This window comes from Muntiacus reevesi, chromosome 6 (assembly GCF_963930625.1).
Source record: "Muntiacus reevesi chromosome 6, mMunRee1.1, whole genome shotgun sequence".
In the NCBI taxonomy this organism is placed as follows: Eukaryota; Metazoa; Chordata; class Mammalia; order Artiodactyla; family Cervidae; genus Muntiacus; species Muntiacus reevesi.
In genome coordinates, this window is record NC_089254.1 from 87,851,098 (window position 1) to 87,864,758 (window position 13,661).

At 61.2% G+C, this 13,661-nt stretch overlaps 1 protein-coding gene across 3 annotated transcripts in view; it reads left to right on the forward strand.

Annotated features, from left to right (window-relative positions):
• FLNC (filamin C) overlaps positions 1 to 13,661 on the forward strand; it is a 28,027-nt gene continuing 14,366 nt past the window's right edge. The window contains exons 1-19 of one of the 3 annotated variants that reach the window (XM_065938722.1): positions 1 to 652; positions 5,202 to 5,450; positions 6,975 to 7,072; positions 7,188 to 7,338; positions 7,430 to 7,548; positions 7,723 to 7,800; positions 8,012 to 8,174; positions 8,319 to 8,519; positions 8,910 to 8,975; positions 9,915 to 10,052; positions 10,407 to 10,533; positions 10,684 to 10,820; positions 11,055 to 11,248; positions 11,342 to 11,455; positions 12,111 to 12,254; positions 12,468 to 12,591; positions 12,744 to 12,904; positions 13,122 to 13,212; positions 13,309 to 13,478. In XM_065938722.1, coding sequence (XP_065794794.1) covers positions 298 to 652; positions 5,202 to 5,450; positions 6,975 to 7,072; positions 7,188 to 7,338; positions 7,430 to 7,548; positions 7,723 to 7,800; positions 8,012 to 8,174; positions 8,319 to 8,519; positions 8,910 to 8,975; positions 9,915 to 10,052; positions 10,407 to 10,533; positions 10,684 to 10,820; positions 11,055 to 11,248; positions 11,342 to 11,455; positions 12,111 to 12,254; positions 12,468 to 12,591; positions 12,744 to 12,904; positions 13,122 to 13,212; positions 13,309 to 13,478 — 2,880 coding nt within the window. In that variant the 5' untranslated portion in view covers positions 1 to 297. The remainder of the gene's footprint in view (positions 653 to 5,201; positions 5,451 to 6,974; positions 7,073 to 7,187; positions 7,339 to 7,429; positions 7,549 to 7,722; positions 7,801 to 8,011; positions 8,175 to 8,318; positions 8,520 to 8,909; positions 8,976 to 9,914; positions 10,053 to 10,406; positions 10,534 to 10,683; positions 10,821 to 11,054; positions 11,249 to 11,341; positions 11,456 to 12,110; positions 12,255 to 12,467; positions 12,592 to 12,743; positions 12,905 to 13,121; positions 13,213 to 13,308; positions 13,479 to 13,661) is intronic. The other 2 variants (XM_065938723.1, XM_065938724.1) reach the window with 2 other exon arrangements.

Below are 13,661 nucleotides of genomic sequence, written 5' to 3' on the forward strand. Positions count from 1 at the left end.
TGACGTGGACCCGGGGGCCGCGGGCTCGGCGGGGGGGACGCGGCCCGGGGGCTTCTTAAACCCCCCGCCTCAGCCCGGCCCGCACTTTCCAGAGCACCGCTCCGCCCCCGGAGGGAGAGAGAGACACACAGACAGAGCGCGGCCGAGGAGCCGAGGAGGCCCGCCCGAGTCCCGCCAGCCAGGGGCGCGAGAGAAGTTCAGAGCCGCGGAGCGCACAGCCGCGGGTCCCGTCCCGGACAGCGCCCCCCCTAGCCCGAGCCCCGCCGGCCCCCAACCCCCGCCCCAGCCCGCGCCACCATGATGAACAACAGCGGCTACTCCGAGGCCCCGGGCTTCGGCCTGGGCGACGAGGTGGACGACATGCCGTCCACGGAGAAGGACCTGGCCGAGGACGCGCCGTGGAAGAAGATCCAGCAGAACACGTTCACGCGCTGGTGCAACGAGCACCTCAAGTGCGTGGGCAAGCGCCTCACCGACCTGCAGCGCGACCTCAGCGACGGGCTGCGCCTCATCGCGCTGCTCGAGGTGCTCAGCCAGAAGCGCATGTACCGCAAGTTCCACCCGCGCCCCAACTTCCGCCAGATGAAGCTGGAGAACGTGTCCGTGGCCCTCGAGTTCCTCGAGCGCGAGCACATCAAGCTGGTGTCCATCGGTCAGTGCGGGCGGCGAGGGGGCAGTGCCCCGACGAGGGGCTGGCCCACGGGGACAGGGCGCTCGGGGCTGGGTGGGCGCGCGGGGAGCCGAGGCAGGGCCGAGGGTGGGGTGCCCGGCACCGGGAAAGGATCCTGACCCGGTTCTCCAGGAGCCCACCCACGCCGCCCCGAGGGGGCCCTGCCTTCACTCCCGGCTCTGGTCTGCCGGCATCCCGAGGGGGCCTCCCGGGGAGGCATCCAGCCCCGGCCGTTTCTGAGCCCTCCAGCTTCAGGTCCCTTCGCACGCTCTTGGCCAACCTGCTTCTACCCCCTCGTCTCCTTTCTTGCCACCCGCACCCCCAGCCCAGGCTTGAGAAGACGGGGCCAATGCTCATTGCCGATTCCTGGGGGCGCCCCCCCTCCCCGCCCCCAGAGAAAGCAAATGGTTTCCCAGCCTCCCAGCACGTCCACCGGGGAGGAGAGGCTGAAGGCAGGTCCCCATCGCTGCCCGGTCCCAGGGATCCCAAGGAGAGCGGGAGAGCGAGTGGCCGGGCGGGCACGGGGCCCGGGCCCCCCGCCGGCATGTGCTCGGCAGCTGGGTTCAGGCCCAGGAGCCAGAGCCGGCAGGGCCCGGCCTCGGAAACCTAAAAAGGCTCTGAGCGAGCGCAGGCAGCCTTAACCCCTGCCTGTCCTACATCGACTTCAGCAGGCCAGGGAGGGGGCTCCCTCCCATCTACTCCCGGCCCCAGCCCACCCCCTAAGCCCCGATTGGCTACAGCTAATGATCTGGGCTGAGGGGAGGGAGGCAAGGCCTGGAAAAGGGAGGAAGTCATTGAGTGTAACCAGATTTGGAAGGTGTGTCAGTGCTGGGTGGGGGTGGGGAGGCACTCCAGGCTGGGGAGCTGGGGGAGCCAAGGATGGGTTCTGAGAGCCTGGGAGTTGGCTGTTCCCTCTCAGCTCTGCAGTCACACCTTCAGGCTGGGGGTCTGGGCAAGACCCCTACCCCCATGGTGAGCTCTTAAATGTCCTGCTGTGATTTTCAGGAAAGAGCCCCTTAATGGAGTGCACCCCAGGGCCCCAGAAGGGGACTTTCACAGGGGGCCCAATACCCACCCCCAGGCTGCCCCAGAGATTTCTTCAGATAATTGAAGGTCTGTCTATCCTCAGCCTCCCTCAGGGCATCTCTGGGCCTCCTGAATTAGTAGCTGAGGTCAGTCTGGGGCCCTTTGGCCCTGTCCAGTCCCCTCTATGCCTTACCCCCTCCTGCCCAATACTGTCCCCCCCCACCCCACCCGCTCTGGCCTGGAAATAGCCCTGCCTCCGTGACACAGCAGATGTCTCTGAGCTTTCCAGAGGACAAGGCTGAGGACAGGGGGTGGGGGAGGGGGCCACCCTGGTGTGTGTCGTGGGACTAAGGGCTGCCCGAGAGTGTGTGGCTGGTGGGGGTGGCAGGGGTCAGCGAGGTGTCAGCCCTGGGCCCTTCCACCCCCCTGGCAGCTGTGATCAGACCGCCTGGACTGACTGTCCCAGGTGGGATCCCGAGGGGAGAGCCTGGGGCCTCACCAAGACTTCATAGGAAATGGCTCGACCTCCTCCTCCCCTCCCCACTGCGGGGGCGCTCGGCCCCTCTGCTGGCCTCATCCTTCCTGAGCGCACACCTCTCCCCTCCCCCACGGTGATGCCTCTGGCTCCAGCCCCCTTGGCTCAACTGTGTTTGGAGAGGCCGGCTCAGAATAGAGGGGGAAGGAGGGAAAGCTGGCTTGGGGGCGGGAAGGAACCCTTCTTTCCCGTTCCTGTGGGGAACTGTTCCCCATTTGGGCCAAGTGGCTGACTCCCGAGGCCGATGAGATAAGCTGTCAGCAATTCAGCTGCTGGGCCCGAGGCGGAGGCTGGAGGGGAGGGGGCACAGACAGCAGCGGCTACCCATCCATCGGGAAGGAGGTGTCAGGGGTTCCCCTTTCTGCTTCCTCTGGTTCCCTGGGTCCCACTTAGTGGTGGGAAGGGGCTGGGATGGGGGCTTCTCTGGGTACCATCTCAGGACTGAATGTGAGCCTCTAGGCACCCCATGTCCCTTTCCAGGAGTGGAGTGGGAGCTGGGCGTTGAGCAGTCCCTCTGAAGGAGGGCAGGGTACACAGCCTGGGTTGAAGGGGCGATGTGCCCTCCTTACCCGTACACCGCCCCCTCCACCCCTCCGAACAAAGAGGCCTAGAGGCCGCTCTGTCCCGCAGCTGTTCCCCAGTTGCTATTCCTTCTCCTGGAGCCAACCGCCAAGGGAGGGGCTGCAGGGGGCAGCAGCTGTCCCAGCCCCTCCCTCACTGGTCCTCTCCTCTCCCCCCACTCCACGCAAGGCCTGGGGTGTCCTCAGGGGCTGGCTCTGGAGCTCCTCCCACCTCTTTGGTGGTATCCCCAGTGGGGTGCAACGAAGGAAGAGGCCTGGCTTGAGCAGAGCTCCCCTCCTCTGCCTGGCCTCCAAGGGGGAGGAGGGTGAGGAAGGTCATTGCTCCCAGAGTGGGACTCCGGACCCACCCCTCTCCTGCCACTTGCTGTCTGGCCCAGGGCCAGTTGCTGGGGAGGAACCTCTCCCTGCAGCAAATATGAATGACCCCCCTCATTCCCCCCACCCCTTCCCAATCCTGGCGATCCTGGCGGCCTCAGGGCCTCCCTTCCTAGGATCTGGCTTCAGTTTGCAAGAAGCACTTCTGGGTGTGTGAGCACCAGCTTGGAGGCTGTCAGGGTTGTGAGAGGCCGTGAGGCCCTGGTGTCAAGGCTGTGTGAAAATGTCCTGGGCCTGTGTGTGTTTGAGAGAGACTGCACCAAAGCACCGGGAGGCTGGGAGTGAGTGTGTCATGGAATCTGCAAGCTGCCAAACCATTGTGCTGCAGCAGAGCCAGGGGGAGAGGGGGCGGGCCTGGGGAGCTGCTGGGGAAGGAAGGATGAATCAGTGAAAGGGTGGGGGAGCCAAGGGGACCAGAGCCCAAGACCAGAGGGACAGAGAGACTGAGATTCCCCTCCAGGGGGCAGGTTGGAGAAGTGCTGGGGACAGGGTGTGTGTGGGGGGCATTCTGGAAAAGATATGTAAGGATCTTTACTCTCTAAAGGCTGTCTCCCAAGATCTGGGGGGGGCGGGCAGGAAAAGATATGTAAGGGGGCACCTCCAACCCCACCCTTTCCCATCTCTCGGGTAACACCAGTAAACAAGGCTGAGTCTTTCACCTCCTCCCAACCTCCTGAAAGCAGTGCTCAGGGAAGCTGGTGGATTTCAGGCCTGCCTGTCCTTCACAAGTAAGCTGGTTTCCAATGACCTATACTCTAGGCCACCTCCGGCTCCTGGATCTTTCTCTCTGGCTGTTACAGGGGAACTAGGCCTACCCCCTCCCCCCCAAATCTTGGAGTTCTGGTCCATAATATTTATCAAGGGAGAGGATGGGTCTAGAGTCTCAGCTCCTGAGACTTGAGTCCACATGGGTAACACTTCCCCAGCTCTTGTGAAATCTCACTGTCCCTACCATTAAGAGAACGTGTACTGTCCCCAACCCCTCCTCCCAGAACTTTGTTCCAAAAGCCTTTTATAGTATTCAAAGCAGAATTTGGCTGGAACCAGGTTGGTCCCACTCCTCTCCAACTTCACTTTTTAAAATGTTCATTCCACCAGTATTTATTGAGATTTTACTAAGTTCTAGGCTCTGAATATATGGAGAGAAAAATATAGTATGTAGAGTGAAAGAAGGCAGACAAAAAGATACATACTCTATGATTCTATTCGTATAAAATTCTGGAAAATGCGAACTAATGTATAGTGACCAAGAGCAGATTGGTTGTTGTCTCGAAGGATAGACTAGAAGGGGCAGGAGTGATGGTTCCCAAAAGAAAGGAAACTTTGAGGAAGGGTGGATGTGTTTACTCTCTTGATTCATGGTTATGCACATATCATCAAAGGTAGGGCTTCCATAGTGGCTCAGATGGTAAAGAATCTGCCTGCAGTTCAGGAGAACCAGGTTCAATCCCTGAGTTGGGAAGATATCCTGGAAAAGGGAATGGCAACCCACTCCAGTATTCTTGCCTGGAGAATCCAGGGACAAGGAGCCTGGTGGGCTACAGTCCATGGGGTCGCAAAGAGTTGGACAAGGCTGAGCGACTAACGCTTTCACTTTTCACATATTGTCAAAACGTATCCAGTTGTACTTTCTAATATGTACAGTTTGTTGTACATCAAGCAAACAAGAAAGGAAACAAAACAAAACAGTGTCTACCCCTAGAGATTTACAATCTTGCATAACTGTATAGATGCTTGTAGCCTGATAGGAGGCCCACGCAAGTGCTGTTAAAGAGTTGAAAGTACCTGCCCAAGTGACATATTGGGATGCAGCCTTGTTCTGAGGGGGGTGGGCCCATCAAGGGCTGGGCCTCATGGGATGCAGAATGTGGTAGGCAGAGAAGTGGTAGGTTCCAGGAGGAATCGTCCAGACCCAACACTCAAGCAGCAGCCTCAGAAGCTGGGCCAGGAGAGGGAGGGCGCTGCATCAGAAGTGGGGCTCTCATGAGCCCTGCTTGTCCCCTCCTCCTTGCAGACAGCAAGGCCATCGTGGATGGGAACCTGAAGCTGATCCTGGGGCTCATCTGGACCCTGATCCTGCACTACTCCATCTCCATGCCCATGTGGGAGGACGAGGACGACGAGGATGCCCGCAAGCAGACACCCAAGCAGCGTCTACTCGGCTGGATCCAGAACAAGGTGCCCCAGCTGCCCATCACCAACTTCAACCGCGACTGGCAGGATGGCAAAGCTCTGGGCGCCCTGGTGGACAACTGTGCCCCTGGTGAGTGGACCCGTGGAACACCATGGCTCCCCAAGCCAGGAAGGGGTGCTGGGTGAGCTGGTGATGCCGAGGCTTGTGTTTGTCAGAATGTGTGTCCCAGGGCTGGGGGAATCAGGGCCTCCTGCTGCAGCTGAGAATCACTGCTGGAGTTAGACCCTTTCCGATGAGTTGCCAGATCCTGCAGTGGCAAGGACATTGAGGTCCAGAGAAGGCCAGTGACTTTTCTGAGGCCACACAGCTTATTTGTGGCAGAACTGAATCAGAGGTCATTCAGGACCTGGAACTCTCTGCTCCATGAACTTTCTATTTTGCTACATAGGAGTCATTTCTACTCAGCCAGCAGAAAGAAAACGTGGTGGGACTTGTAGAGAGAAGGCAAGGACTTTAGGCCTGGAGAAGGCTGTTCTTTGCAAGCCCCTGGGATAGCTTTGAGAAGGGGTTGAGGCCCAGGATGATGTGGTCTGAGGCTGGTGTGATGCTGCCCCAGCGTCAGGAGACCCAGGCCTGGTCTGGGCAGGTGGGGGCCACCAAGGGCCCGTAAGACTTAGATGTCACAGACGAGAATGGTACCCCACGTACAGCTCCCTTTCTGACCCTCATCTCCTGAGACAATCTGTCGTCTCCCCACCTCTTGGAGCCCTGTCCCCCTGGGGGAATCCTCCCTCAGCCTGGGGTCAGCTGGGGAGCAAGGGGTGGGAGGCGGGGGCACCAGCCGCCTGGGAAGCATTCCCAGCTGCTGAGCCATTGCCCATGGCTGGCTCGGCTGCCAGCAGTGAGCTCAGCTGTTCTGGCCAGTCATGGATTCCAGCCTTTGAGCTGGTCCCCTCCCCGCCAGGGAGCATCACCCTCCTCCTCCAGCTCTGGGTTGGACCAATCACCCCCTAACCCCTGCACCCCTTCCCAGGAGTGACCTGCGGCTACCTCAGCAGTCCTCCCATCAGAAGGGCTGGGTTCTGGGTGGCCAGAGAGAACTCGGCCTCTCAAATAAGCCCTTCAGTGCCTCCATTTCCCCGAGGCGGAAGTTAGGAAGCAGAGAGAGTCTTATGCTCCGAGGCTGATATGGGAAAAGTACATGGACACCTAGGGCTTCAGGGCAGCTGTGAGGAGACCTCCCAGGAGATGGGTCATAGGCACTCGTGGGACAGGGACTGCCCACCCCTGAGGCAGCTGGGATGAGGTGGGAGGTCCGCGAGGGGTGCGCTCCCCTGGGGTTTGGTGTTCAGGGTTGGCGCTGGGGCCTGGGCAGGCCAGAGGCCGCCTGGCAGGACTGGTGCCAGGCTGCGTCAGCTGGGGCAGAAAGGCCTCATTGTTGGTGCTCGGGAGGGCTGTGGTGCGTCTAAACAGTGATGGGCATCCCAGCTGACAGGCTGTAAGGTCAGCAGGAACCTGGCTGGTCAGGGGCCTGGGTCTGTGTGGGAAGGGAGTGTAAACCCATGGCCTTGGGAGGGTGTTGGTGGAGCAGGTGCTCTGTGTCCTGGCTGACCGCTTCCCCCTCATCATCACTTCCCTCCACCATCTCTCCAGGCCTTTGCCCTGACTGGGAGGCCTGGGACCCCAACCAGCCTGTGGAGAACGCCCGGGAGGCCATGCAGCAGGCGGACGACTGGCTCGGGGTGCCCCAGGTAGGCGGAGAGCAAAGGGACCCGGAGAGGGCCAGCCGTGGGGTTGGGTCTGTGAAGCTCCCTGGGCAAGATGCTGGGGATGGAGGACACTTTCTGACTCCTTCCTCCCTGGCAGGTGATTGCCCCCGAGGAGATCGTGGACCCCAACGTGGATGAACATTCGGTCATGACCTACCTGTCCCAGTTCCCCAAGGCCAAACTCAAACCTGGCGCCCCTGTTCGCTCCAAGCAACTGAACCCCAAGAAGGCCATCGCCTACGGGCCTGGTATGTGTTGAGCCCTGACGGTCTTTGCTGGGCAGCTGGACGCGGGCTGGGATGGTTCTCCCTAAACTCTGGCTCTGCCTTCCGCCCTCAGGGATCGAGCCCCAGGGTAACACTGTGCTGCAGCCTGCCCATTTCACCGTGCAGACAGTGGATGCTGGCGTGGGCGAGGTTCTGGTGTACATCGAGGATCCTGAGGGCCACACCGAGGAGGTATGGGGGGACCACTGGGGATCAGACAAGAGCACAGACCAACAGCGGAATGGGCTGGAGGTGGCTGCTGGGGCCACTTTCCAATGCTGGAGAAGGGGGAGGCCTCACCATGGGGGTTGCAGGAAGTGTGGGGTCAGGAGGAGCTCTGACGGCCAATCATTTCCCTTCCCATAGGCCAAGGTGGTTCCCAACAATGACAAGAACCGCACCTATGCTGTCTCCTACGTGCCCAAGGTTGCCGGCTTGCACAAGGTATCCATCCCTGTAGACCCTCCCATGTCTTCCCCACTCCATTCACATCCTTGCATCTGGCTGAATGGACCCCTCTCTCAGCTCGCACCCTGCCCCACCCCCATGCGCCGGCCCCACCTGCCTCCCACCCCGCTTGGCTCTGCCCCGCCCCTCAACCGCCCTCCCAGAGCTGCTCTCCTCTAGACGTTCACCTTTGGCCTTTGACCTCCAGGTGACCGTGCTCTTTGCTGGTCAGAACATCGAACGCAGCCCCTTTGAGGTGAACGTGGGCATGGCCCTGGGAGATGCTAACAAGGTGTCAGCCCGTGGTCCTGGCCTGGAACCCGTGGGCAATGTGGCCAACAAACCCACGTACTTTGACATCTACACTGCAGGTGGGGATGGGCCCTTCCACCAGACACCCCATGACTGTTCATGGTGGGGGAACCTGGGGGCCGGGGGCAGGTCCTGGCCAGAGGGCCATGGTCTCAGGGTGAGGGAGGCCGAGCAGGAGGGACTGACAGCCGTTGTCATGACAGGGGCCGGCACTGGGGACGTTGCCGTGGTAATCGTGGACCCGCAGGGCCGGCGGGACACCGTGGAGGTGGCCCTGGAGGACAAGGGCGACAGCACGTTCCGCTGCACATACAGGCCTGTGATGGAGGGACCCCACACCGTTCACGTGGCCTTTGCTGGAGCCCCCATCACCCGCAGTCCTTTCCCCGTCCACGTGGCAGAAGGTAAAGGCCCTTCACCCACCCCCACGAGCCCCCTCGCCAAAGACCAGGATGCAGAGTGTTGCTACCAAGTCTGAGGACTTACGGGAAATGAAGCACTACAACCAGGGCGGTGAGGGTGGGTGGGGATGGGGTCAGGGGGAGCCTTCTGAAGGCTTAAAGTGGGCAGAAGGAAGAGCCCAGGGGTGGGGCTCCCAAGAGCTCCTCTGTCCAGCCCCTGCCCCCGAGGACGGTCAGGAGGCCACCGTGAAGGATACCAGACAGGCGCCACAGTGGAAGGGTTGAGGGGGAAGCGAGCGGACCTTGTGGGTGGAAGGGTATGTTTACGGGCGCACCTGCACACCAGGGTCTCAGGCAGTGACTCCCCCACCCGGTTCTCTCTCCGCCACTCAGAGCCCCGGCCGCCGCCGCCCGCCCCCTCCGTGCCCATCGTCCACCAGGCCAAGAGAGTGGTGCCACGTTAGTACACGCCAGCAGAGGCGGGCCGGGCATGGCCACGGCTGACTGGCCTCACCTGTGCTGTGTGGCATGGCCCAAGCGGGGTGGACTCGCCGCCCCCTTCCGTGGCATTCTGTGACAGGCCCCAGGTTCCACGCCTTTGCCTCTGTTCTGTGGCAGCTCTAGTCTCTCGGGACTTGCCTGGTGATTTCTGTGAGAAGGGTCTGGGTTCCGTGCCGTCGCCTGTTCTGTGGCAGTCCCCGGACGCTGTGCTGTCTGTCTGTGTTCCGGGGCAGGCCTGGGTGGATGATACACCGCCGCCTGTTTGGCACCCCGTGGGTTCCGTGCCATTTTATGTGTCCCGTGGCGGGCTGAGATCTCTGTCCTATGGTCTGTGTTCAGCAGTAAAGTTGTTGCCACCGGCAGCGTCTTGCAGCAGGCTGACCTTCATGCATTGCCTGTGACCTGTGGCAGGCTTCTCGTCACACGACCGTCCCTCGTTCCATGGTGTGGCTGAGTGTTTTGTGGCATGACTCGGTTCCTGAAGCTGCTGTGGTGGCTCCAAGCAGGCTCAGAGGGCTCTAGGTGGATGGCTGTGGGGTGGAGGAAAGGACCCTCCGGTCTGTCTGAGCTCTGGGCTCCGCCCGGCCTTTGTCCCACCCGACCCTGACTCGAAGGAGCCCCGAGGGAAGGGTTTCTTGTAACTAGCCTGGGGACAGGGTCTGGGGGCGCTGTGGTCGCTCCCTGCCCAGCATGGCTCTCAGTTGTGTCTGGGGCGCCAGGGAGCACAGGGGAGGGCTGCATGAGGCCACGGCCTGTGTCTGGGGGAAGGGGACGGGGGTGGGGGCGGTCGTCGGTCAGGAGGACTGCGCACAGTGAGGTGGGGATGAGTGGTAAGGGCTGAGGCTCTGTCTAGGGCCCCTCAGCCCCCCCCAACCTCATCTCTCCTCTTCCTCCCAGCCTGTAACCCCAATGCCTGCCGCGCCTCTGGGCGGGGTCTGCAGCCCAAGGGTGTGCGTGTCAAAGAAGTGGCTGACTTCAAGGTGTTCACCAAGGGTGCTGGCAGTGGGGAGCTCAAGGTCACAGTCAAGGGACCTAGTGAGTACCAGGGCCCAGGGCTGTGGTGGGGGGTCGGGGAGCTGGGAGGAAAGGCAACCAGTGCTTCTGACCCCCTGAGGGCAAGGACAGCACCATGCACTCCCCTGGGGGGAGGGCCTCCAAAAAGACACTGACCAGAAACATTGAGGGACCTCAGGTGAACCGCCCCGCCTGGCTCAGTCTCCCAGGCTGCAAGCTGGGAAGGCTGCACGAGGCTGTTTGCTCCACGGTGCCTGCTCGCAGCGCTGTCCTCAGCCAGGGAATGTCCCACAGCCCAGTCCCCACGGTCCTTGAGGGGACTGAGGTGCGGAGACACACAGATCATTGATCCCTCCACTTCCCACATCTCCTCAGAAGGCACAGAGGAACCAGTGAAGGTGCGGGAGGCCGGGGATGGCGTGTTCGAGTGTGAATACTACCCCGTGGTGCCTGGGAAGTACGTGGTGACCATCACATGGGGCGGCTACGCCATTCCCCGCAGGTGAGCAGCACGCAGGCCTGAGCCTTCCAGCCTGGGCCCTCACAGGGTGGGCGGAGGGAGGCAGGCTGCCTGGGGCTCCGAGTGAAGGGCAGAGGGGTACCTCTGATGGGGGTACCTCGGGGCGCTGACACCAGCTCCCTCTTTGCCCAGCCCCTTTGAGGTGCAGGTGAGCCCAGAGGCAGGCATGCAGAAGGTCCGGGCCTGGGGTCCCGGTTTGGAAACTGGCCAGGTGGGCAAGTCAGCCGACTTTGTGGTGGAGGCCATTGGCACAGAGGTGGGGACACTGGGTAAGTGGCCGAGGTGGTAGCTGGTGGGAATTCTGGGGAGTGGTGTGATGGAGGGACACTGGGGAGTGACGGGGTGGGGGGGCGGCAGGAGGCAGGAATTTGGGCCAGTGTTGAGATGAGACAGGCACTGGAACGGCGGTGGCTGGGGTGGTGATGCTGAGAGAGTGATGGGGGACCTGCCTGGTTGTCCAAGTCGCTTCTGGTACCCCCTGACCCTCCCCACCTCTCACCCAGGCTTCTCCATTGAGGGGCCTTCACAGGCCAAGATTGAGTGTGATGACAAGGGAGACGGCTCCTGCGATGTGCGGTACTGGCCCACAGAGCCCGGGGAGTATGCAGTGCACGTGATCTGTGACGACGAGGACATTCGGGACTCGCCCTTCATCGCCCACATCCAACCAGCTCCACCCGACTGCTTCCCGGACAAGGTGTGTCCCCAGCTCCCACACCCCGGCCTGCAACAGGGTGAACAGACCCTCCTCCGGTCCCCAACCCAGCCCTCCACTCTTGCCCCTGCACAGGTGAAGGCCTTTGGGCCCGGCCTGGAGCCCACTGGCTGCATCGTGGACAAGCCAGCGGAGTTCACCATCGATGCCCGGGCTGCTGGCAAGGGAGACCTGAAGCTCTATGCCCAGGTAGGGTGTTGCCCCATCTTTCTGCCCCTTACTGCCACAGGGGGGACCCTGGTAGGGTAGGGTAGGTTAGAGAAAAGGGCCTCAAGGCATCACAGGACTGATTCTCATGAATCTATTTGAACTATGGGAAATCTAAAGTTTTGTGTTTTCTTATTAATGATAATCTTAAAAAACATTTTACCAAACATATATTTTTATGCTAATTGTTTGCAATTTAAAGATGGTTGGGTTAAGATACTGGTTTCCAGGTGACTTTCTCAAAATGGTGAGACCATTTGACCCCTAGAGGTTAATGAATATGTCCTTTGGTCCAGGAGGCTGTTTCTTTCTTGAAAGTTTGTTTATTCAGTTTTAAGAACATTGGTTTAGCTGAGCCTTTTCCACTAACAACACACTTCAGAGACCTAGGCTCAGAGACCAGGCAACACAGATGACCTCAAACCTGGTTCCTCAGCTCTTCAGGGTGTGGCCTGGCCTCCAGAACTCGTGGCACTAGGCTCACGTGGTTGGAGGTCTGTGATCTGTTTGTGGGGAGGGGCTTTGATGGTGGGCAAGCAGCCCAGCAGCGGGCGCGGGCGCGGGCGCTCTGAGACGGCCGGGACGCTCTGAGATGGCCGGGGTGCTCTAAGAACCTTGCTTTGGGTGATGCCCACAGGATGCCGACGGCTGCCCCATCGACATCAAGGTCATCCCCAACGGCGACGGCACCTTCCGCTGCTCCTACGTGCCCACCAAGCCCATTAAGCACACCATCATCGTTTCCTGGGGAGGCGTCAACGTCCCCAAGAGCCCCTTCCGGGTGTGTCCTCCAAGCCCTGCCCCGTGCCCCCTGTCAGCAACCCCAGAGGGAGGGTGGAGCCCCAAGCGGGGAATGTTGGCTGTCCCTGGGCCCTGTCCCTGCTCCCCACCTCATGGCCCCTGTGAAGAGGCTAAGACCGGGCCTAGACATGCTGGGGAAGGGACAGACCCTGAGGGAGGGGGCCCCACGCTGACCGTTGACTCCTCCCCACAGGTAAACGTGGGAGAAGGCAGCCACCCTGAGCGGGTGAAGGTGTATGGCCCCGGCGTGGAGAAGACAGGCCTCAAGGCTAATGAGCCCACCTACTTCACAGTGGACTGCAGCGAGGCGGGGCAAGGTGCGTCCAGGAGCAGGGAGTGGGGGCGGGGCCGGAGGGAGTCCGGGCAGGAGGCGCTGCTGCCCTCCACCTGTTCCCCGGAGTGGGACCGGTCACATGCAGGAGGTTGTGGAGCCCCCTCAACTCGTGGCCTCGTGCCTGCCTCCCTTCAGGTGACGTGAGCATTGGCATCAAGTGCGCCCCCGGCGTGGTGGGCCCCGCAGAGGCTGACATCGACTTTGACATCATCAAGAATGACAACGACACCTTCACAGTCAAGTACACACCTCCGGGGGCAGGCCGCTACACCATCATGGTGCTGTTTGCCAACCAGGTACCCTGTGCTTGGGTTCTGGTTATCAACCCTAACCTCACCCCCTTACCCCATCCCAACCAGCAGCTTGAGAGGCTGTCATATGGGGACAATTCTGCTGCCCCTGACTGAGCACTTCCTGTGTGTGGACAACGTGCCTCAGAGGAAGCAAAAGGGACAAGGGACTCTTTTCAGACACTGCCAGTGTCCACCCTGACCAAGCCTTCTCTCCCTCCAGGAGATCCCCGCCAGTCCCTTCCATATCAAAGTGGACCCATCCCACGATGCCAGCAAGGTCAAGGCAGAGGGCCCTGGGCTGAACCGCACAGGTAGCTGGCTGGGCTGGGCTGGGCTGGGCTGGGCTGGGCTGGGCTGGGCTGGGTGGCTGCCAGTCCCTCACCACCATCTCGGGATGGGCACTCCAGGTGTGGAAGTTGGGAAGCCCACTCACTTCACGGTGCTGACCAAGGGAGCCGGCAAGGCCAAGCTGGACGTGCACTTTGCCGGAGCCGCCAAGGGAGAAGCCGTGCGAGACTTTGAGATCATCGACAACCATGACTACTCCTACACTGTCAAGTACACGGCCGTGCAGCAGGTGTGTCCGCCCCCTGCCCTGGCCCTCCTGTCCTGGCTGACTGGGGGCGTGGGGCTCCTTCTTCCAGTCTCACAGGGCCCGTTGGGGGTCTGGGCCCCTTTCCTGCCTCCCCATCCTCTCTTACCGTGGGTCTCTGAGCCTCTGGTCCATGTCGGCCGAGGGCCGATGGCGGGCTGGGTCTGA